Source organism: Pithys albifrons, chromosome 4 (genome assembly GCF_047495875.1).
Source record: "Pithys albifrons albifrons isolate INPA30051 chromosome 4, PitAlb_v1, whole genome shotgun sequence".
Classification (NCBI taxonomy): domain Eukaryota; kingdom Metazoa; phylum Chordata; class Aves; order Passeriformes; family Thamnophilidae; genus Pithys; species Pithys albifrons.
Genome location: NC_092461.1, coordinates 12,239,437 through 12,264,893, shown reverse-complemented (window position 1 = coordinate 12,264,893; position 25,457 = coordinate 12,239,437). Strand labels below are relative to the sequence as shown.

Below are 25,457 nucleotides of genomic sequence, written 5' to 3'. Positions count from 1 at the left end.
TTTCATCTCAAGGTGATCAAGCTTTGTAACAGGCTTCCCAGCGAGCTTCTAGTTCTTTGTATTTAAAGACGCTCAAAGCACTCCTGGACAAAGCCTTGTGTAGCCTTATAGAACTGGTCTGGCTTCAAGCAGGTAGATGAATCAGGTGACCTTCAGAAGTCCCTTCCAATTTAAATTATTCTGTGATTCTAGGTGTTTATAGACTAACAAATTCTCAAATGTCTCTTAAGGTGTATTTAAGAAGGATGGGATAATTGAAATAGAAAAAATAAGATAAATATTCTGCATAGTGGAAATGCTGAACACTCAGTTTCCATTTCTTTGAAGCTTGCAAGTGTTGAGCATGTTCACTAGTCAGATCCTGTGATTTTTTTCAGCATGGAAATGGATACTGAGGAATATGCAGTTAGTGCCCGAGTATACGAACGTACAGCTTTTTTTCTGACCAGCTTTGGTTTCAACAGAATGCATTTTAATTTAAATGTAGTCATCCAGGACATAAAAGTCAATCTCTAAATGAATTATATGTAGACTAAATCTCACAGAAGTTTTTTTCTAAGCTTTGGTAATATTCCTTGAACTGTTCACAGCGACTGTTTTCCAATCTATCAAAGCAGATACAATGATACTGCCAGACTTGATATTCTAACCTGAAGAATACCTTTATCAAAATCAGAGTAGTACAAAGATATTTTTCACTGTATGGATATTTAAAAAGAAGAAAAATACTGGTTATTTAATCATGAACAGGACTGGGTTTCTGTTACACTTCTGATTTTACTGATTCATCACCTGCCTAGATGAACTGGTGGTAATTGTGATAGAGAAGAGTGAAATCTGCATTTGAAGTGTTTGGGACAAAGGGGTGTTGAAGCATGTGCCTAAATGCATTATGTGACTCTAAAAAATCAAGTCAGATATTTGAAAGGGGAAAAAAATGCTCTAATGCCAAAGGAAAAAAGAAATAGAATGTGAAAAACAAGTTCTTCTGAGGTTACTCAGAAATAATGGAACTCAGTTGCATCACACATTCTCCCTTAAATTTTATGTACTGAGGGACAACTTAACCTGATTCAGCCAGTTTGCCCTTCCAGTGACATCTTTGTATAAGAAAATGTTTTATTTCAATGTGACTTAAATTCAGCCCAAATCTCTTAATGTGGACTCTGTGCATTATAGAAAAGTGTAATTGTTCACATGCATTATGCTATAATGTCACCTCTTAAAAGCATGCTAAAATATTTGCTAGCTTTTTTGAAGGTATGTCCCTAAGCTGTACCTAAACATTTGGGTGGTAAGAATATACATAAAAAGGATTTTCAATTCATGGAGGGAAAAAGGTGAAATGAAAAGTTTTGATATATGGAAGAAAAAATTACAATCAAAGGTAAGCTAAAAATTATTAGACTTTTCCATATTTGGGAAAAAATTCATTCTGTCAAACTAAGTGGGTTCTTTTCTGTCAGGTAAGGTCATGGTGCAGCCCATCATTGCTTATAGCTATGAAAGTGACCTGAAAGCTGTTTGCTGATGAGGAGGCAGCGTTCTGTCCCCCTTGTCAGCAGAGGATTGCTTCCCTGCTAAGAACCCCAGGATAAACCTTTTCCAACTACTTGTTTTTTGTCTTACCTAAAGCCAGAACTTTTCATAAGTAAAGGTCAGTAACAGACTAAAAGCACATTCTTTCTTTGAAAGGTTACTGTAGATCATCCTCTTACGCACTGGCCTTCAATTTGTGTAGTTGGAGCCTTTTCTGGAATTTTGGCATGGATGTTTTCAGCAATCTAAATTGAAGAATCATTGCGTTTAGCAGCCAGGGAGCTCTTATTTCTGCTAGGGTATCATTATTTTAGAAGTGCTGCAACCAGAAAAACAGAGGGCTTCGTACTTGCTGCCTCCAGTGGGCTCAGGCTATACAGTCAAGGCAGAGTTGAAATGCTCTCCTTGTTTTTCAATGATTCCCATCAAGCCAATCCTCCTGGATAGGAGAGCAGTTGTATTCTGGCCATAGGTATTGTGGCCATTTTTACTTTATCTTGGACTTAACCATTTAAAAAAAATCAGTGAAGGTTTACAGGTCTATTACTATTTAATGACCTTTTGGCAGAGGATTGCTTTTGAAAACAGAATAAAGGAAAAGAAGATTAGAGTTATGGATGACTTTATAATTGGATAAAGCCATAGCTTCCAGGCTGCAGCAATGTCACTGACTCAGAAAGGCTTTGGAGAAATCATGCTGTAATTTCCCTTGAGACATTTTCTCTTTTAGAGACTTCTGATTAAAAAATTGTTGTGAATCTTGCTATTATAAATTTTAGTCCACGAGAATTGAATTTATATTTCACAAATTGATAGTTAGGAATGGGCGTTTTTTCTAGTTCCAACTTCAGTAAGTGTTACTAATTTTACTGAAGAAGGTAATTTTCATTATACTATTAATTATAGAATCATAGAATGGTTTGGGTTGGAAGAGACTTAAAGATCATCTAGTTCCAACCTCCCTGCCATGGTCAGGGACACATTTCACTAAACCAGAGTGCTCAAAGCCACATCCAATCTGGCCTTGAACACATTCAGGGGTGGGACATTCACAACTGCATGGGCAACCTCTGCCAGTGTTTCACCACCCTCACAGTAAAGATTATCTTCCTAGTATATAATCTAAATCTATCCTATTTCAGCTTAAAGCCATTAGAGGGAGTGCCTGCCTAGAGTCCTTAACTCAGCACTTGAGACATCCTAATTACTAAGAAAGGACTGCACCTCATGTTTCTTTCAGCAGTTTCAAGTTCTGGCCATAGAACTTGTTAATGTTCTTCAGAATGGTTATGAAGTTTCTACTCAAATCAAGGGGTTTATTTCTAGGTGGGAAATTCAGAGTTATTCAGAACTTTTAAATGGCATTCTCTGAAGAATTAAGTAGCAATCATTAGCAAGGATACAGGGTCATTATTAGTGCTGCATGTTAGTAATAATACTGGTATGTAATCTCTAAGTGGCGTTTTACTTCATTCTAGTCAAAGTATTAGGTACAGTAATAAAGCCCCCAAATGCAGTGAATTGGACAGCTGGAGTCACAGTTACCTTTTCATGTACAAAAGTTAAGTGGTCTAATTAATACAGGCAGCGTGTCTGGCTTTCTTTCCTGTGGTGTCTGCCTTTTAGGAGCACACTTTACTGCCCAGGGCTGCAATTAAAATGTGTACAGGCACTGTAGCCATGCTGACAGCAGTGTTGTGAACTCCAGCTACTGGGGCTGTTCTGCTACTCGTTTCCCAGGAGCTCCTGTAAGTAATTTGTACATGATGTTTTTAAATTGCTGTTTTTCAAATTTTGAGCAGAGCAACTATGCTCAGCATCAAGCTCAAGCTTAAAACTTTTTCTTCTCCTCACATAATTGCTTTTCATTCTAAAACTTGTTGGTCATTACAAGGAGCTGGTAATATTTTTATGTGCAGTTTAATAACATAGATGAAAACAATTCCAAACCACGAGTGCCAGGAAGCACAAGTTACAGGTTTGGTTTTGCTGTCATTCTAGAAATTCTCAGTATAACTCAGAAATCTGTTTACTGCCTAAACTAAGAAAAGCTGTCCATGGTTAATGCCCCTTCACAGAGGAAAAAAGCAATCAGCTCTCACTCAAAAATATACCACAGGGTATTTAGAAAAGCAAGATGTATTTTAAATGATAATACTGAGCATGAAGATGGCTTATTCTGGGCCTTAAGCTGCTGAAGAACAAAACAGTAATGTCTTTAATTATTTCATTAATACTGTTGTACTACAAAAAGACAATAAAACATTTTAGTGATTGTTTTAATTGCTAATGAAGAAACTAATATTTTGGGGGTGTCTTGGTGAAAGGTAGAGGTGAATAAACAGTGTTTATAAATTTAAATAGAGTAGATGATAAAAAATCCCAAGTTCCCTTATTTTGAAACTACTTGGATATTCTGAGAGCTTGTCATAAAACAATTTTTACACCATGAAAAATGGATTTGATGAATTTTTTCACAGTGTGAATACCTCCTTACCTGGGATCATTAAGACAAATTTACTTTACTTCAGGTATGTTTTTTCTTGCTCTATGAAAGGTTCATTTGCTTTTGGAATTCCAATGGAAGTCTGTCTTTAAGTACTGCAAATTTGCACTGAGGTAATGCCAAAAATTCCAAATCTCAAGTGCCAGGAAGCACAAGTTACAGGTTTGGTTTTGCTGTCATTCTAGAAATTCTCAGTATAACTCAAAAATCTGTTTGCAGCCTAAACTAAGGCAGTAAATTGGTTTTTTTGCCATTTGCCCTCACTAGAAATTGAGTCTTTTATAGGTTGATCACAGCCCCTTTATCAAGGATACAATGTAACAAAGATACATAAAAATTAAATTAATGTGCTATTCAGTTGAAGATAGCATTCAAATAGATAGCCATCATAGAAACTTTACTCTGAAATACAAAGTTGTTTAACTAACACCTGATTTTGCTCAAGTTTGGCGTGTGAATAGCATCTGTACTATGCTGTTTTGCATAGAACCATGTGGGATTTGAAATTAATGACAGCCTGCAAAAGTAAAGTGAGCCTGTGCTTGACACCTGCCTTGTGCTCATGCAGGTGCTTTCAGTTTTGTTATGGCCTCTCAGTCATCTTTGCAAGGCTGCTTTTTTTCATGTCAGGGATTTAAACTTTCCGTATCAGCTGCACAAATCTCATTTCTTCTGCCCTACTGTTAATAAACCTTCCTTTGCTTTGCAAAATGCCTTCAGTGTATGTTTTGGGGAGTTTGAGGGAAGGAGAGGACAAACATTTGTGATTGTGCCATGGTAATGATTTGTCCAGTAATTGTGTGCACTGTGGAAGAGAACTGTTGGGTGACCTCTTGTAAGCTGGGTTATGGGAAGAAAACTGCACCTTTATCAGTTATCAATACTAATTCCTGTAAACTACTTCATTATGTGGAGTTACTCTTACAGTATTATTTACTGTTTTGGATATTTTTTGCTACAGACAGAACAGTTTTGCCTTCACACCTCTGTGCTGGAAGTTTACAAATTTGAGTGCACAGCTGTAGAAAAATGGAGCCACGGCTCTCTCTGGTTTGATTTATAGTCTAATACCACCATTCACTGTTAATTTCACATGGTCAGAAACGCGTCTTAATCTGTAATTTTTTAATGTCCCTTTTCCTATCTACTCTTTCTTTGGCTTTTCATTTTGCTGGTACGTTAAAAATTTCTGAAATAGCTGATTTCTGTAATCTACTAAAAAGCAATAATTTGGGACAAAGCAGTAGGGGATGTTGGAAGGGGAGGCAGGAGTAAAGGTTGTAGGATCAAATGGAGAACTATGAAATCTTAGACTTTATGCTAAAATGACACTGGTTCTTAGATGTGCTTGCTGTCAATACCAGTTCAATTGTTTCCAGTACTAACAGTGAACAGTCAGGTTTGTGGCAGCAGAAACAGACCTAAAGAGCTCTTTGTAAACACCTGGAGTTTTTTTCTGTTTTTCCCTAACTTACATGATTAGCTGGAGCAATAGTCTTTTTGGAAAGACCATGGAGGGTGCAGAAATGTGTGTTATCTTCTGTGCAGAACTGGAGCAAAAAATTTATAGCTATTCTTTTTGTGGAATTTTCTATAACTCCAGTAGAGAATTGTTTCAGCTCATTGTACCACTTTTAAGAGAGATCATTTCAGTAGCCAAATGTTGTCCTGTTGCTAAGGTAGCTTCTCAGTTCTATTAAAACTTGAATTTTAAAGTACTTGCTAGTTGAAAAACAAGAACTGAAGTTTATTCACAGCTCCCTTTTTTTTCCCTAATATGTCATTTGCATTACTGCATATGTAATTGCTACCTCCAGAAAATGTAAGGCATCATGATGGGTTTCTGTCTTATCCATAATGCTGTATCAAAACTTTGCCTTAAACTTATCTTTAGAAGAAACTGAGTTTGCTCATGGCTGTTTCTCTTTTGGTGTTTTCTTGGAGTCTTGATGTGTAATGTGGAAATTTGGCTTCTGGATTAAAAGCATTTTCCACCTGATCTGGTTTGTTAATACTACAGAAGGCTTTGACTTCGTTTTAACAAAGCTTTAGGTACTTTTCAACTTGTAATCAGAGAATGAGACTGAAAATCTCAGTGCTCTTCGTTCTTTCCATGAGTGTATGCTCTACTCCTTCTAAATGAGAAATAAAACAGCTTTGTCAGCTGGGAACTTTTTCTAGCTTTTATAATAAGCTGTTTAAAAGAATTGTCAGACTTTTCATTCTCTTGCTGAATGGAACAACTTTGTCATTTTTAAGGGATTAATTTTTTTTCCAGTGTTAATCATTCTTGCTGGATTATAAAAGTCTTTATTTTAAAGATTGCTGCTATGGTAGTGTTTAAGGAGTAAGCATCCCCTTGGTATATCTTACCAGTATTAGTTGACATTTTGTTGTGAAGTGTTACATGTTCCATTTGTATTAATTGTATAAAATCTAATCATATAAGCTGAAGTTCTATAGTACATCAGTATCTGTCATGTTCTGACAGGTGAAAGTTTCCTCTGCTATTTCAGCTTCTTTATTTAAAGTTAGTGATATGTCTACATAGATATTTCGTGCCTACATATTAAGGAACGCTTTTTGCCTGTTAATGTTTTCAAGTGTGACTGGATTAAGTCTCACTGCCTCAATGAAAGCATGGTTTGTTTTCCCTTTCTTCTGAGAATTGTGAAACATCAAGATGTAATGCTTAAAATTTTCAGTACGTTTGCAATTTAGTCAACAGTTAGGCACCCAAAACACGAATTCTGCCCTTCTGCTTAAAGTGATATGTAAAGACTGTCCCCACATTGTTTTCATATACAATGATTGTCAAAACCTGACGTATTTCTGATTTATACCTGCACTATATATACCCTTTAAGAGAAATGGAACATACATGTGTACAACCAACTTAGCAATTCTAATATTAAATGGTATTTCAGGCTTCAAACAGATAATATTATCATTGTTCAGAATGAAAGAAAAACAGACATGGCAATAACTAGATTGATCTAGTCTGTTAAAACTGTTCATGCAAAATAGATTTTAAAAGACTATAAAACTTCAGTGTGAGAGAAGCATCTGTAACGCTGAATGTCTTATCAGCCTAACTTTGTCCTTTGAAACATATTTGTTGTCAGAATGTAGTTTTAAACAGAAGACTTTCTGGAAAAGTGCTTTTGAAATGAAGCAATGTAATTTTAAATTTTAAAGGCCTGCTGAAAAGGAGTTGTTAGAGCTGTAGATCTGTACTGTCATTTATCTGTCAGAGCTGGCCATGTTGGCTACCCTTGAGCATCTTTTACCAAAGCTATACAGGCGACTGTGATACATAAACACTTGAGACTTTCTCTTTATTCTGTATACGCTGAAAAATCCCTACCCTGTGTACTTTATACTTTTCTTCCAGGTTCACTGTTGGGTCATCTCTAGCAGTCTTTTTGGTCTCCCTGACCCTTGATTACATTCCATGATTCTTATTTTCCATGCATATGACAACTTCTGCTCCTTGGAAAAACATTTTTGGACAATGTAATTTGGTTTGCCATAGTCATTCCTACAGTTTCTACCTGAAACAGCCATCTGTGTTTAGATGCACTAAGCTGGTATGGCATTCCTTTTTATTAGCTTTTTTTACAGCTTTCAGAGTGAAAGAGTTGGGCAAGAGTTGGATAGCAATGTTTCAGGTAGTTAAAATGTATCAAAACAAGGCCAAATGGAAGAACATCTTAAATTGTAGGTTTGAGAAGATTACAAGTTACTTTTTATTTTGTATAGAAATCATTCCAGCCAAGGATAGTATAGCCTGGATTTTTAAATCCAGTTTTAACTTGAGTTGTAGAACTCTGAAACAAATAGATATTTGAAGGAAGTTCTTCAAAAGTATACCTTGTAATGAGTTTGATAAATAGAGGGTGTCTTTGACTTTTGGTCCATACTCATATGCAGAGTTTTACTTCTTGATAAAGCAATAAAGCAGGTGTGGATTAGTGAGAACAAAGTAATTGTGAAGCTGCTTCTAGGAAAAAATCTTGAATGTTATAGAGAATTGCTCACACATAGCTTACTTCCATGTCTTCTGCTATTCACAAGAATAAAGAAACTACAGGATCTTCACCTATTTTTTCATCTCTTTCTGAAGGCTGAATGCTAACTCAGAGAATATAACACTTTGAAGCTCATCAGGATGGCTTATGAGTGTGATTTGCCTTTAATGATGGTTTCAGCAGATCCAGACCTCTCAGAACAAATTTCTATGTTTTTAGAGGATTATCAAATCCTGTGCTAACTTTTCAGAAGCAAAACCCAAACCATTACTTAAAAAAAATACGTAGGCTTTTGATTTGTCCCTATTAATTAGTTCAAGCAGACAATCTCATTAAAATGGGTTTTGTACATTGTTTTGTTCCTATTGTATTATTTAGGCATAGACTTCTTTAAAGTTATATATGCATGAAGGAATGCCTGTAAATGTAAGAATACTTACTAAATATTTTAATATGCCTTGCCTAAATGATTCCATATTACAATAATGTAAAATATATGTAATTGAAAGTATACATCAGTATGTTACAATAGCATAAAACATCTATTCCTTTAGTTTCAGAAGACAGCACTCCTTTCATAATAGTTTCTTGTGTGACTGTATCATGTTTGTGAGTATAGCTATATCTGTCTTAAGCTAAGCATAGATCAGATTTATTTAATTTGAACAGAATGTTGCTGGAGTTGTTACAAAATCTGCATTGAAGACATTGGGGTTTAATTTGAATTTTCAAGGAGACGGCCAAGGAAATTTGAAGCATATTCTTAAGTACTATTAAAGAACAACACAACTATTATAAAATATTGATACAGAGTAGTTTTTTAGAAGATACACTGACTCTCCTCTCTTTGACAGGTGGATGACATCTTAGGAGAAGGCAGTGACGAAAGTGATAGTGAAAAAAAAAAGCCTGAAGAGGAAGGTGAAAAACCTCAGACTAGTGCAACAGGAACTCTAGGAAGGAAAACAGACCAGAGACCTGGATCATCGTCATCATCATCAAGTGAAAGAAGCTTAACAGGCAGTTTACCCAGGTATGAATTTTTCCAACGTAAGAAGCATTTGTGATGTTTGTTGTGTTTGTGCACTATTGAGCATGCTTTTTGACATCCCAATCTGTCATTGACTACTGTATTTAAGTAACTTTTCCCTGTAAGTCTGGGAAATCGTCATGCACGTTTCTGCAGTGTTTTGGGATTGATTTAAGGAAGTGGTCTTAGTAAATGTCTGTTGAGAACTGGATATTGCCTGTTCAGAAGGAGCTGAAGTCCACCAAACTGTGCTTATTTTAAAGCAGTATTGATCCTGTGTCCGATATAGGACTGTGTCCTCTGCTGTGTTAGTTGAAGTTAAAATAAAGCACAGTTTTGGAAAGCTATGAGGTGTTTTCGTCCTGGATTTTTTAGATACTTTTTGTAGGGGTCATTCATAACCATGAGGTTGGTGTGATGCTTTTTTACTTAGAAAGAAATTTAAACTTGCTAGTTTCTTCTTCAAAATTGATTTTAGTGTCCCAGCATTTACTGTTGAATGACGGCTATCAACCAATTTGCTAGTAAACTAGAACTTCATACAGTGCTTATTTTAAATATATTAATGAATGGTTCTGAATTTGTAGCCTGTTAATAGTTTTTAAGCCTAACAGTTTAGACTAAGATGAAGATTATAGCATTTTTAATTTGGAATTGCTGGTGTAATTATCCTATACTGCAAGGTGCTGAAAGTGCAAATGTGACTCAGATGTGCTTTGTGTTCCTTTCTGCTCTCCAACTGAACTCAGTTCCCAGCCATAAGAAATTAACCACTAATAATTTTTCCTTGATGAGGATAATACAAGTACTAGGACTTAAGTGACTTATTTACATTATTTTAACTTCTCTGAGCTTTTTTCTAGCACAAAGAAGGTATGAGAGAAAGTGCCACAGAATGCGATATATGAAAGTTTGAGGAGATTTTGCTTGGGGTAGCAATGCTGCTGTGTGTCAGAGGTTTATTGGACAAGGAGCTACATGGGAAGCTTGCATAGCCTTTTAGATTATTGTTGGTATTTCTAATGATTGTGCTTCAGAAAAGTCAGTCTAAACAGTATGAGAATTTAATTGGTCTCAAATGGATAGAAGAAAAATTCTCTCCTAAACCAAGTCTGGAACAGGAAAGGCAAGCAAGTGATGAATGTTTTCAGAATATAATTTGAAGCAGCAAGTCATGGTGACAACATGTCACTGTAAATTCATCCTAATACTGTCATGTTTCACTGTGTAGAAAATACACCAATTTCTGGAAACCAAAACTCAAGAAGATATTGAGGAATGTTGCTGAATGCTATTCCCCATGTATGCTGTAAAAAGTTTTGTAAATGCTGTACTTACAGGACAGTTTGTAAGTAAGCTTTGCAATACTTTTTCACTCTGAAGCTACGCAGACTTAGTAGGGGTTGCTGGAATAAAGTCTTTGAGCAGCTTCTTAAAAAACTTTTCTATTTTTGGCCTCTTAAAAGTTTCCTTGTCAGTTTGTTAAATTGCATCCAGGATTGACCCTGAATGACATGCTGGAAAACATACTCACAAAGTGCTGGTTCAGACGCTGACCTGGTGTCTACTAGGCAGGAAATGCTGCTTGGTAAGAAAGGAGCCAGTCATCCCAGTTACATTTTAAGTTTGAAGCTTTAAATTGATGTTTTTGTGCTCAGTCAGTGTTGTATCTGCTAAAGAGATACCGTCCAAGAGGGGTAATGTAAGAACAGTCTCTGAAAAACAGAGGATGAACAAGAGGAAAAACAGTCCAGATATACAATCCAGTATTCTTGTGTTGTAGCTCAGCTCATTCCTAGCAGAGATGAGGTCTGCAGAGGCGGTAGGTTTCTGGTAAGCATTGCTCCATTAACCTCTCCAGTAGCTACTGACACTGGAACCATAGTACTTATAAGACAAAAAATCTAGCATTTAAGTTTAATGTTAGTCTTCAGTCTTGAAATCTGTGGAATACCTTGATCATCTTTCTGATTGGTGCCACTTCTGAAATTCTCAAGCACGGAGTGAAAAATAATCTTTGAGAAAACTTATAGCTTCTAGGGGAGGGGAAATGCAGCATTTTTCTTACATCCATTGCTAGTTCATAATTAAGGAAAGATGGATTTCCGAGCCTCAGAAATCCCTCAACTGCTTTTTCTGTGTCTATTTACTAGCCTTTTAAAACGAACAGTGCGATTTTGATTCCTAAGCATTTTCTTTCAAATATAATAGTATTCCTTACAAGAGACACTGTTTTAGAAGATGGAAATTACAGTTTTCCACTATTCTCGGTGACAGGAAAGACTGCTGCAAACTCCTGTGCAAAGTTTGGTTGATGACATCTTGTATCCTGGTTGAACCAGTATATTCACTGTCACTGTTACTTTATTCCAGTTCCCAGTCTTGACACGCTCTGTTTTGAGAATCTTGGGACCCAAGTTTTTACAGCTCAGTGCTTCCCAGGCTGTCAGCCTCACATTTGTTATAGTCTGGGATTTTTTTTCAAAAACCATTTCAGTCACAAACTATTCAAAATGTATTAAGGAAGTAACTGGCTTGTTGATAGTACCCTTAATACGCAATAGCACATCTCTCCTTTTATGACAGGTTTAGGAGGGGCAGGTTCTGTCATCCACCTGGTGGGTGAGGGAAAGGCTGTGAATGTCTCTACCTGGACTTCACCAATGCCTTTGACACCATCTCCCACGCCATATTACTGGAAAAGCTGGCAGCCCACAGCTTGGACAGGGGCACTTTCTGCTGGGTTAAGACGTGGCTGGATGGCCAGGCCCAGAGAGTGGTGGTCAACGGAGCTGCATCCAACTGGCAGCTGGTCACCAGTGGTGTCTCCCAGGGATCAGTATTGAGCCCAGTCATATTTAATATCTTTATTGATGATCTAGATGAGGGGTTTCAGTCCACCATCAGTAAATTTGGAGATAACACCAAGGTGCAGGGGAGTGTCCATCTGCTGGAGGGTAGGAGGGCTCTGCAGAGGAACCTGAACAGGCTGGAGAGATGGGCTGAATCCCAGTGGGGTGATGTTTAACAAGATCAAGTGCCACAACAACCCCCTACAGCACCACAGGCTGGGGACAGAGTGGCCGGAGAGTGGCCAGGCAGAAAGGGACCTGGGGGTGCCGATTGCCAGGAAGCTGAATATGAGTCAGCAAGTGCCCAGCTGGCCAAGAAGGCCAATGGCATCCTGGCCTGTATCAAGAATAATGTGGCCAGCAGGACCAGGGCAGTGATTCTTCCCCTGTACTCTGCACTGGTGAGGCTGCATCTTGAATGCTGTGTCCAGTTCTGCGCCCCTTAGTTTAGGAAGGACATTGAGGTGCTGGAGCATTTCCAGAGAAGGGCAATGAGACTGGTGAAGGGACTGGAGCACAAGTGCTGTGAGGAGAGGCTGAGGGAGCTGGGGGTGTTCAGCCTGGAGAAGAGGAGGCTCAGGGAGACCTTATTACCCTCTACAACTACCTGAAAGGGGATTGTAGTGAGGTGTGGGTTGGTCTCTTCTCCCAGGCAACCAACAGTAGGACAATAGGGCACAGTCTTAAGCTGTGGCAGAGGCAGTTTAGGTTTGACATTAGGAAGAAATTCTTTACAGAGAAAGTGATCAGACATTGGAATGGGCTGCCCAGGGAGGTGATGGATTCACCGTCTCTGGTGGTTTTTAAGATGAGACAGGATGTGCCACTCAGTGCCATGGTCTAGTAGGCAAGGGGGTGTTGGGTCAAAGGTTGGACTTGATGATCTCTGAAGTCTTTTCCAACCTAGTTGATTCGGTGATTTTAAATATGACTGACAGAATAATTGTAGAAATTCAAGCATTGTGTTAAAGAGCGTTGGTTCCTCTGTTTTTTTACCCAGGCAAGTCATTGCATTGTTTCACAAGTAAAGGTGTGGTGTTACTACAATGTAAAGTCTTCCAGAATTCCTCTTTAGATGATGTGAGTATACTGTTGTTTTGATATAGCAAAGCTACTGATCTAAATTTAGAAATATTGGTCTTTTAAATTCATCCTTTCCTGCCTCCTGGATCACTTGCTGTGTCAGCATAGCTCACCTACTCATCAAGCTATCTGTCTGTTAAAGAAGCATAAGGTCACCCTAGAAAAAATACATTCTGTAAAGTTAATTTCAAAAATTAAATCTTTCATTAGCTGCTTTCCCTTGGAATAGATTTTATTTAAGGGATACTCAGTGATGGCTAACTGCAAAATGAAAGGGAATCAGAATTTCTGTATGTGGTCAGCACTTGGATGTTCAAGAGAACATTAGCCTTAACTCTAGAGTGAACAAAAAACTGTAAACAGTAACTTGCCATTGCAGGTAATGGGAAAATTTTGTTTGTCTGAAGTAAATTCAACTTTATTTTGCTTTCATTGATATAGCTTCTCTCAAGTAATTGCTTTAAACTTTGAATCTCTGACATGTGGTTATTCTAAACTACTTTTATTTCTGGAGCATTAGAGTTTGCCATGCATAAACAGTGAGGTACTTGTGAAAATCTCCTGTTCAGACTCCCTCTATAAGATTAGGAGATTATTACTGTTGGAATTGGCCAGAACTGGAGTATCATCAGCTAATTTCTAAAACTGCACTGTGGATTTGGCTGTGGGTCTGTCCTGCCAGTGGCCATGGGGTTACAGAGGAAAATGTCTCATTTTAAAGATTGTTCCCTAAAAGCTTGTTACATATATCTTTGTGTTGCAGAGGCAGCATTTCAGTTAAACATTGGTGAATTAGGTTAAATCTTGCAGCTTGGTTAAGGGGTTTAAGATCTCTGCATAGAATTAAGATTGCTGGAAAACTACAGGAAGCAAATATGGCCTAATTATTGATTTTGGCAATAAGATAATGAATCCCAAATCAATCAAAGTATGTTTGATAGGAGCAGCAGCTCATTGTTGTTCCTTGATTTAATTTGGTAAATAAATGTAGCTTTCCAGCTTGGGTACTGAATTTTAATAATCATCTTCCTCCATTTTAGTGAGATCCAGTATGTCTCCTTTACAAAGGAGGAAACCCACTCAGCCTTTGAAGAGAATGTATAATCATTGAGTAGGGAAAAACAGACCTAAATTCTACAAAATTAGAGATCCTTGAAAGGCAACCACCTCCTCTCCAAGTTGTGGGAAAGGCTGATTTGCATTAAGTATTTTCAGTGATAAGTGGCATTTGTCAGCTTGAAGGTGCTTCCCTAGAAATCCCTTTTCTTAAGGTGGAGTAAGTAAAGGAAGTTCAATATAGATGATGTGATGTCTTCAATTTTATAAATTATTACACTTAAAAGATTCACAGTGAGCAGCCCAAGTTTGTCTCCCATGAGTAGTCTAATTTCCTGTAAGTTCAGTCTAATTCAAGATTCTAAATTAAACACCTGGAAGAAGAAAGCATGCTTCAGGTAATAAGATAATGTGATTAATATTTTTTTACCTGACAGAACAAAAGTCTGACTTTTTTTGTGGTTTTAAAACTTAACTTACAACACTTGGACTGGCCAGTGTGTTTCAAGTCTGTACAGTACTCTTGTGCAGAGTTTAAAAGGCTATTCAAAGGGGTATTTTGAGGCATTAAGAACTGAAACTTCCACCACCTTCATTTTTCCCCAAAACTATTGATTCCATTCAAATTCCAAAGTATAAATTTTTGTTCTTCCCTCATGGTCAAAACTTTTCTCGGTGTAAGGATCATTTACAGAGTTACATCAAGTTAAGAGTATGTTTAATCATAGAATCATAGAATCATAGAATCGATTGGGTTGGAAAAGACCTCCAAGATCATCGAGTCCAACCCTTGGTCCAACTCTAGCTCATTTACTAGATCATGGCACCCAGCGCCACGTCCAATCTGCATTTAAAGATCTCTAGGGATGGTGAATCCACCACCTCTCCGGGCAGCCCATTCCAATGCCTGATTACTCTCTCTGTAAAAAATTTTTTTCTGATATCCAACTTAAATTTCCCCTGGCAGAGCTTAAGCCCATGCCCCCTTGTTCTATTGCTGAGTGCCTGGGAGAAGAGACCAGCCCCCACCTGGCTATAACTTCCCTTCAGGTAGTTATAGACAGTGATGAGGTCACCTCTGAGCCTCCTCTTCTCCAGGCTAAACAACCCCAGCTCCCTCAGCCTCTCCCCATAGGACTTGTGCTCCAGTCCCTTCACCAGCCTTGTTGCTCTTCTCTGGACCCGCTCCAGCATCTCAATATCCTTTCTGAACTGAGGGGCCCAGAACTGAACACAGTACTCAAGGTGTGGCCTCACCAATGCAGAGTACAGGGGAAGGATCACTTCCCTGGTCCTGCTGACCACGCTATTTTTGATACAGGACAGGATCCCATTGGCCTTCTTGGCCACCGGGGCACACTGTTGACTCATGTTGAGCTTCCTGTCAATTAGTACTCCAAGGTCCTTTTCTGCCTGGCTGCTCTCCAGCCACTCTGTGCCCAGCCTGTAGCGCTGCAGGGGGTTGTTGTGGCCAAAGTGCAGGACCCGGCACTTGGCCTTGTTGAACTTCATCCCATTGGAATCAGCCCATCTCTCAAGTCTATCCAGATCCCTCTGCAGAGCCCTCCTGCCTTCCAGCAGGTCGACACTCCCTCCCAACTTGGTGTCATCAGCAAATTTGCTGATGATGGACTCAATCCCTTCATCTAAATCATCAATAAAGATGTTAAACAGGACTGGACCCAACACAGACCCCTGGGGAACACCACTGGTGACTGGCCGCCAGCTGGATGCAGCTCCGTTCACCAGCACTCTCTGGGCCCGACCCTCCAGCCAGCTCTTAATCCAGGAGAGGGTACACTTGTCTAAGCCATGGGCTACCAGCTTTTTCAGGAGTATATTATGGGAGACAGTATCAAAGGCCTTGCTGAAGTCCAGATAGACCACATCCACAGCCTTCCCCTCATCCACCAGGTGGGTCACCTGATCGTAGAAAGAGATCAGGTTGGTCAGACAGGACCTGCCCCTCCTAAACCCATGCTGGCTGGGTCTAATCCCTTGTCCACCCTGAAGGTGCTGTGTGATTGCACTCAGGATGAACTGCTCCATAACCCTGCCAGGCACAGAGGTCAGGCTGACAGGCCTGTAGTTGCCAGGGTCCTGCTTGCAGCCCTTTTTGTGGATTGGGGTGACATTCGCCAACCTCCAATCATCTGGGACCTCCCCAGAGAGCCAGGACTGTTGGAAGATGATGGAGAGCGGTTTGGCAAGCTCTTCTGCCAGCTCCTTCATCACCCTGGGATGGATCCCATCTGGTCCCATAGACTTGTTAGGATCCAGCTGGCTCAGTAAGTCGGTCACTATTTCCTCCTGGAATACAGGAGGGGTATTCAGCTCCCTCTCCCTGTCTACCAGCTCCAGAGGCCAGTTGTCTTGAGGGCCACCTGTCTTACTGGTGAAAACTGAGGCAAAGTAGGTGTTAAGTACCTCAGCCTTCTCCTCATCTTCCTTAACTATATTTCCCTCCAAGTCCAACAGAGAATGGAGGTTTTCCTTGCCCCTCTTTTTGTTATTAATGTATTTATAAAAGGACTTTTTGTTATCCCTAACTGAAATAGCCAAATTTACTTCAAATTCCACTTTTCTTTCCCTAATTTTTTTCCTGCATGACCTAGCTCTATCTGTAAATTCTTCATAAGTAGCCAGCCCTTTTTTCCATAGTCTGTAAACTTTCTTTTTATCCCTGATTTCTTGCAGAATCTCCCTATTTAACCAAGCTGGCTGTCTTCCCCTTCGGCTGGCCTTTCGGCACACTGGGACAGCCTGTTGCTGTGCATTCAAAATCTCCCTCTTAAAACATGTCCATCCCTCCTGGACCCCCTTACCTTTAAGGGTTGTTTCCCAGGGTATGCTCTGAATCAGTTCTTTGAATAGGCCAAAATCTGCTCTCCGAAAGTCCAAGGTAGAGGTTTTAATGGTGACTCTCCTTACATCCCTGAGGACTGAAAATTCTATTATATCATGGTCACTATGCCCCAGGCGGCCTCCAACCACTACATCATCTACCAGCCCCTCTCTGTTTGTAAATAGTAGGTCTAGCAGGGCCTTCCCCCTGGTAGGCTCATTTACCAGTTGATGAAGGAAATTGTCCTCTATACACTCCAGGAACCTCCTTGACTGCCTCTTCTCTGCAGTATGAAGCTCCCAGCAGATATCTGGCAGGTTAAAGTCACCCACAAGAACAAGGGCTGGAGACTTTGAGACATCTGCCAGCTGCTTGTAGAATAATTCATCCCCTTCATCATCCTGGTTGGGTGGTCTGTAACAGACACCCACAAGGGTGTCAGCCTTGTTGGCCTTGCCCCTGATTCTGGCCCACAGGCACTCAACCTTGTCACTGCTGACCTCAACTTCAACAGAGTCAAGAGACTCTCTAACATATAAAGCCACCCCTCCACCTCTCCTTCCCTGCCTGTCTTTTCTGAAGAGCTTGTAGCCCCCCATAGCAGCACTCCAGTCATGTGATTCATCCCACCACGTTTCTGTGACAGCAACTATGTCATAGTTTTCCTGCTGCACTATGGCTTCCAGCTCCTCTTGTTTGTTTCCCATACTGCGTGCATTGGTGTACATGCACTTCAGCTGGGCCATTGATTTCATTCTCAACTCAGGCTCTATGCTCTTAGGCCTGTCTCTGGAGAGCCCAGTTGCCGTCCCTTCCCCCTTCAAACCTAGTTTAAAGCCCTCCTAACTAACCCTGCCAACTTATGGGCTACAGTTCTTTTGCCCTCCCTAGATAAATGAAGCCCATCTGCTTTGATGAGACTGGGCAACACGGAGTTCGCGCCATGATCAAAAAACCCAAAATTTTGACGATAGCACCATCCCCTAAGCCACCTGTTGGTAAGCTGGGCTTTCCTAAACCTCTCCTCATTCATCCCAGCTAGCACAGGAACTGAGGCAATTACTACCTGTGCTCCTGTCCCCTGAAGAGATCGGGTCAGTGCCTTGAAATCTTTTTTAATTACTCTGGTACTCCTTTTATTAATGTCATCACTTCCAACCTGGACAACCAACAGTGGGTAATAGTCTGAGGGTTGGATAAGTTTAGGAAGTTTTTTGGTAATATCCCTCACCCTGGCCCCAGGAAGGCAGCAAACTTCCCTGTGGGACGGGTCTGGCCGACATATAGGGCCTCTCAGAAGGGAGTCACCTATTACAACAACCCTTCTCTTTTTTCTCTTACCTGTAGTCGTAACCCGTCCGGTAGGCTGGGGGTAACCAGAAGATCTTGTAGATAGATCCTCCTCCTGACTGTCCTCCAACAGACTGCCCGAGTCCAGGGCCATATACCTGTTTTTTAAGGGCACCCTGGCAGGTGAAAGGGGTCGAGAGGGGGTGTTTTTGCCTCTCTGACCAGGCACCTGTTTCCATTCATCCCCAACCCTATGGTTTGTTCCGTCTGCCTGATGGCAGGAGGGGCTGGGCTTCACCACCTCCTGCTGGGCTTCCTTAGGGGTGGAAAGGGTGTGACTCCACCAGTCAATTTCCCTTTCACTCTCCCTTATGTTTCTGAGCCTATCAACCTCTTCCTTTAGCTCTGCCACCAGACCCAGCAAATCGTTCACCTGCTCACATCGTATACAGGCACTTCTCATACTGTCCTCTGGTAGTAGGTCCAGGCTCAGACAGTCTATGCAGCCGGAGGCCTGAGTGGCTGCATCCCTTTTAGAGGGTTCTGTCTGTATTGACACCCCTCTACTGGTGACAGGAGCAACAGCTTTCATTTTTCTGGGAGGCATGACTGCCTTAAGCTGGGGGGAAAGGTAGAAAGAGACAAAGAAACAAATGAACAGAGGAGAGAAAAAAAAAAAAAAAAAAAAAAAAAGCTGCAGAAATACCTAGGCTTCTGCCCTGCCTGTTTGCCCTGCCTGTGCGAACTGCCGTGCAAACTGCCGTGCCACGCCCTCACAGACGTGCCACGCCCCTGTTTGCCCGCTCCTGTTCACCGCGCTCCGGGTCGCTTGCGCTCCCTAGAGATGTTCTTAAAGCCTTCTCACTCTCCTGCTAACGAGCAAGCCCCGCCTCCAACTCCCCTCTGAGTCACCTGCTGATAGCTGAAGGAGCAGCAAACAAAGCCTGCCAGGGAATGAGCCAAGCAGCTCCCTTCCCTCCCTTTAAAGCCTTCTCACTCTCGTGCTAACGAGCAAGCCCCGCCTCCAACTCCCCTCTGAGTCACCTGCTGATAGCTGAAGGAGCAGCAAACAAAGCCTGCCAGTGACTGAACTTCCCTATGTTTCTGACAGTTTGGAAGTAAATGGACTCTTATGTAGTTGACAGAAGCAATTAAAAAATTACTGCAGTTTGTTGGGCTTTTCCCAGAAGCAATGGTGAAACACTCCAGACTGAAATCCAGGATCAGCTTCTAAAGACAAGCGCTCATGTTGGCAGCACATCTTGCTGTTTTCACATGAGCTGGCTGTTCTGCAAAATTTTAATGTCATTTGTTTGGAAGTCATTTTGAAGACTCTAAAATGAAAGAAGACTCTGGGCATGCAAAGCATAATTTGCTTCTGTACTTAATTATCATTATTGAGTTAGAGTCCACTGTAAACATTAAATATAAGTTTTCATTTAGAAATGTTTTTACTTGAAAGTTCTCATGTTACCCACAATTTCCCCATGAGAAAATCAATACTCAGGTAATAACAGCTTTTTGAAGCTATTTTAATTAAATTTGTTTCCTCCAAAGGTGATTTTTCTTTTTTTTTTTAAGTGTGTCTAGTCCCAAGTACCATACCCTCTGTGCTAAGTTGAATCAACAACTTGGTTTGCTGACTAGAAAATTGTAGATCCAGGTTTTAGAGGATTGAATAAAAGTGGAAACAAGAAAAATTCAGAAGGTGTTGCTAGATCCTTGTTGTTAAAACATAAGATCAAAAACGCAGAGGAAATGAGTGTTTGTTTGATACTATGGGTTTTTATTTAGCACAGAAATATTTATGTATATACATTTTTTTCCACAAAGAAAATTTGATATTGAAGTATCAATACTGTATCTCCTTCACCTCATTTACAGTTTCACTAGTATGTTGGAATCAACATACATTCTCAGAATATTCCTAATTACCTTTATTTAGGATTGTAATGAAATACTTATGGTTATAAAATGTAACTGCTGATGTGCATGCAGTTGTCCTGTAAAAATGTACTGCAGTGGTGTGAGGAGGTAGGCAGAAAAGAGTTACCACATAATTATTAAACTGCAGCCTGGTAAAGGTTTCGTGGTGGGATTTGTTCATGTGGAGCAAATACTTAAAGTACTTACCCAACCCAAACTTTCTGCTGTTGTACCAACTAGAAATCACCCTGCTCTAGCCACCTATACAAGCCTGTTAAATGCAAGTCCTTTTTGGATTAAAAGAGCTAAAAAGGAAACGGCAAAATGCAGGCTTTGGCAGATGGTAAGCCATTGTGGTGCAAGTGTTTGTCTTTGCTGAAATGGTCTTTGGGTGAACATTTTAATAGGTGGAATCAGTTAAGTTGCCTGACTGTGCCTTCTTGCGTAACTTGATTTTGCTGGCACGTAACTTTGCCAGACAAACTGCTAGAGCTAAAATACTCTGACTTGCTCTGTGCTTTACACTTCATTGCTTTTGGAAGAATTAAGTAAAATAGATTCAGCCATTTAAGCTGAGAGGACAAAGTTTAAAAAGAAAGGAAAACAAAACAAAAAAAGCAAACCACAAGAAAGAAAAAACCATACTAGTTTTCCAGTATTGAAAAAAGCCCCATGTGCATGGCTTGGTAACTCCTGATTTTGTAGTGCTTGATCTCGGTTGATAGATTCTTTATGTATCATGGATGTACCCTTTTAAGGCCCTCTTGAAGATTGTCCAGATGTGGCAAAGTTCGAAGTGTGTGTGTTTCTCCCATGAGTTTGTTAGGCTAGACACATGTTAGTCCATCCCAATTTTATGTGATTAGCAAAGTAAAGCCAAGTATTTCGTGCTAGAGAAACTATAAAAGTTCTGTAATCCAGAATACTTAGGATTCTAAAGGTAAAGAGATATCCTTAAAACCAAGTGTCCTTAGCTGTAATCTTTTCTGATATGGTCAGGATCTGACTAGTGACCACCTTCAGAGGTTCACCAGGATTGTTTTAGGCAACTGAGGTGCATCCCATCCACATTTAACCACATCCTTTGAGTTATAAGAACATCAATTCTTTGGACAGTTGGTACTTCGGTTTTGGCTATACTGCTTAGGTTGATTCTCAGTTTTTTGTCTTTGTCTCTCACATTTCTGGTAAAATGGACCTCTCCAAATTTGTGTATTTCTGTACCAGTTATTCTATGCCTGCCTTCTGTCAAAGTAATTTTGTTTCTCTGTCTTCCACTGTCTGCCTCTGTTAGGTCAGTCTCCACCACCCCTTGGTCCTTGTCTTTGCTATAAAGCATAAAAGATGGTTTTAAAGAGCAAGCTGTGCAAAGGATAGTTATACATGAAGAGTGTAGTTACAGACATGCTTTGTTTCATTTGAGTAGCTTTTTTCATGAAAAGTATATTTGATCGAAGTGAAATACTGTCCAAGTTCTTAAGTGATTTCTTCCCTATAGCAGTCCTTATCATAAAGCTTCAGTAAGTACTGGGAAGTTACTCTGACTGTCTTTACTTGCTGATCTGTGGAGCTTTAACTGAAACCTGAAAATTAAGTGGACTTTTAATCAGAAAAGTTCAACAGTAATTGCAGGTATCTAGAGAAGTCACTGATAAACTCAACTGTTCCAACATCATATTTAGATGTATTTTATAACTATCAGTGAAGAATTTAAAAATGCAGTAGGAGGAATCAGGAGCTGGAAATACTGCTATTAAAACTGCATCTACTTGCCAGCATGTTTCTGTTGATCACCCCAGTTACTATCTTTAGACTAGATTTTTTTCAAGATGCCAATCGTATCATTTGGCTGTAAGCATACTTACAAAAGAATTCATTCTCGTGCTGTGGCCTCACAAATAATGGATGTAATGGGTTGTGCTTCATTTGCAAGTGAGTGTAACATAGCAGTTAGCTAAGCTTGTCTTTCTTTTGAAGGACTATTTCAAGACTGTTACAATAGAGAAAATAACCATTTGAATGGTTATGACAGTGCAAGTCATGTAACCGTGTGACTAGAAGATGGGGAACTTTGTCTCCTCATCAGTGAGGTTAAGCATCTTTGGGTTTTATATAAAATGCTGAGTTGTTCTGTAATTAAGGCTGTTACAGAATATAGGTTTAAGCTCACATATAAGAGAAACTGCTTTTTCTATTGTCGTTATTGGAGCAAAATGGGAGATCCTGGCATTAGTACCAGAGGACAGTGTGAGGGGTACCTGTGTTCGATGCAAGCAGGTGAATGATTCTCTGTGCCTGGAGGAACAGCTCAAGGAAGAAGTAGAGAGACTAAGAAGCATTAGGGAGAGTGAAAGGGAAATTGAGTGGTGGAGTCACACCCTTTCAACCCCTAAGGAAGTCCAGCCCCTCCTGCCATCAGGCAGATGGAACAAACTGAGTGAATGGAGGGGAATGGAAACGGGTCTGGACTTCAGCAAAGCCTTTGACACTGTCTCCCATAACGTGCTCCTGGAAAAGCTGGTAGCCCACAGCTTGGACAGGTGTGCATTCTGCTGGGTTAAGAACTGGCTGGATGGCCAGGCCCAGGGAGTGCTGGTGAACGGAGCTGCATCCAGCTGATGGCCGGTCACCAGTGGTGTCCCTCAGGGGTCAGTGTTGGGCCCTGTTATTGATGATTTAGAATGAGGGGATTGAGTTCACCATTCGCAAATTTGCAGATGACACCAAGTTGGGAGGGTTGGCCTGCTGGAAGACAGGAGGGCTCTGCAGAGGGATCTGGATAGCATGGAGAGATGGGCTGATTCCAGAGGGATAAAGTTCAACAAAGCCAAGTACCGGGTTCTGCACTTTGGCCAAAGCAACCCGCTGCAGCACCATAGGCTGGGGACAGAGTGGCTGGAGAGTAGCCAGGCAGAAAGGGACCTGGGGGTTTGGATTGACAGGAGGCTGAACATGAGCCAACAGTGTGCCCAGGTGGCCAAGAAGGCCAATGGGATCCTGTCCTGTATCAAAAATAGCGTGGCCAGCAGGACCAGGGCAGTGATTCTTCCCCTGTACTCAGCTCTGGTGAGGCCACACCTTGAGTATTGTGTTCAGTTCTGGGCCCCTCAGTTCAGGAAAGATACTGAGGTGGTGGAGAGAAGAGCAACAAGGCTGGTGAAGGGACTTGAGCACAAGTCCTATGAGGAAAGGCTGAGGGAGCTGGAGTTGTTTAGCCTGGAGAAGAGGAGGCTCAGGGGTGACCTCATCACTCTCTACAACTCCCTGAAAGGAGGTTGTAGCCAGGAGGAGGTTGGTCTCCTCTCCCAGGCAACCAGGAGTAGGACAAAAAGGCACAGCCAGGGGAGGTTTAGGTTGGATATTAGAAAGAAATTCTTCACAGAGAGAGAAATCAGGCATTGGAATGGCCTGCGCAGAGAGGTGGTGGATTCACCATCCCTGGTTTTTAAGATGAGCCTGGACATGGCACTTGGTGCCATAATCTAGTAATCACAGTGGTATTGGATCAAAGGTTGGACTTAATGATCTCAAAGGTCTCTTCCAACCCAGTTGATTCTATGATCCAGCATGACTTCTGCCCTGAGGAAGCTGTCAGCTGCAGGCAGTGCCTATCTGTGTGTTTTCTCAGAGGAGAAGGGCAGGGCAGAGTGTTGGTTTTTTGCCTCCACCATATGAGATCATTTTGTTAGAGTAAAATTACTTCTCATGTCTGCAGCAACCAGAGCAACTGTGAGGCCTATTTGTTACTCATAGCCCAGAAAATGTTACTATGCTGACCACTTGCTGCTCTTCAGTGTCTCCTCATATCAGAAAGTTAGAAGTTGCCTTGTGTTCAGAAGCAGTATTGTTGCAGGCAAGGCACTTTGTCAAGCAAGGGAGAAGGGGACAGCTACCTTCTAAAAAAGCTACCGAACAGAGTTTAGCTGGAGCTTCACATTTTGCTCTCCAGCAAGATTAACCAGGCTCGCTGAGCAGGGTTAGCAGTATGAAGGATCCCACTAACTGCTGAGGTCACTGTGCCGTCCCCTCCCAGATGGTCGGACAGTATTCGGCCTTTGGCTCTCTATAGACTATTGTTCACTTCTGTGTAAAGTCTGCTTTTGTTCTGGAGGACTTTTACTTAAGCAGAAAGGAGTACAAGGAACACACAGACTTGGTCAAAGTCACAAGAGATTCTCTCTTCAAGTCTACATTTCAGGTGATGTAAGGAGTTCGGTATGTATTTCTATGCCTGGTTTATAGACACAGCCTCCTCAATATTGAAGAATCTTACAGCTTCACATTCACATTACATTTAGAAAAATACACAGAGATTCAGAAGTTTTCTGAATTTGGACAAAATGCATAGAGAAATTGGCTTGAGGTTATTTTTTTTTGTTAAAGATTTAAGGTGCTAATTCTACATGTTATTTCAAAGCTACTGTACTGATTGAGTTGTTTTTTCTTAACATTCCAAGAAATCTTTTTGACTTTGTCTCCTGGTTTAAATGTAAACCAGAAGTTCTTCACCCTTGTAAACCCACAGAGGGTTTGAAAGATGCTGAAAGTTACTGGTAAGTAGTTGTGGTCTAAGGAACTATTTTCAATATGGTATTTCGATTTGACTTTTTTTGTCAGACATGCCTGACTAAATGGATTGTTTAGGGAAATGTTACATTTCTATTTAAAAAGGAAAGAAAACTATAATTTCTACTAATGGAAGGTTATCTAGGAGATCTGCCACAAGAGAGGACAATGCTCTTAGAAAGGGGGCCTGGCGTTACTCTTTAGAAAAACTAAATGGAGTTCTCTAATACAAGTAAAAAAATCTCAAAATTATCACCTCAGAGAAAAATCTCTTCTTCATTTGTTATGATACCCTATGTGATTGAGGGCACTGTTCCCCAGGGGATTTTTGATATAAAATCCACACCAATTTGTTTGGTTCTTAAAGAAAAACTTATCTTTACACTAATATCTTAAACTTCCAGACCTGGTCTGTATATCCTTCACTTTTAGCTTTCATGTTTAGTTTTCTGCTGCTGTTGCGGTAAAGAAACTTTTTATTTTACTCCTAATTTAAGGGGAATTAAGCTTTATGATCAACAGTGTAATATTTAAAAAGTCACTGGAATTATTCTGTTTAAACTTTTATGCACTTTGTGGATTGGATTCCTTTTTTGTCACTTGATAGTCTCTCATAATTGGACAGTGAACAAAATTTTGTAGTTCTCAATGCCTTAAATGTTGGGACATTGCAGTACACTGCTTTATTTTAAAATATCATGTGGTAAATCACTTAAATTATAAGCGTGACACT

At 40.4% G+C, this 25,457-nt stretch overlaps 1 protein-coding gene across 1 annotated transcript in view; it reads left to right on the top strand.

Annotated features, from left to right (window-relative positions):
* CTDP1 (CTD phosphatase subunit 1) overlaps positions 1 to 25,457 on the top strand; it is a 106,764-nt gene that overhangs the window by 57,478 nt on the left and 23,829 nt on the right. The window contains exon 12 of the mRNA XM_071553481.1: positions 8,931 to 9,109. Coding sequence (XP_071409582.1) covers positions 8,931 to 9,109 — 179 coding nt within the window. The remainder of the gene's footprint in view (positions 1 to 8,930; positions 9,110 to 25,457) is intronic.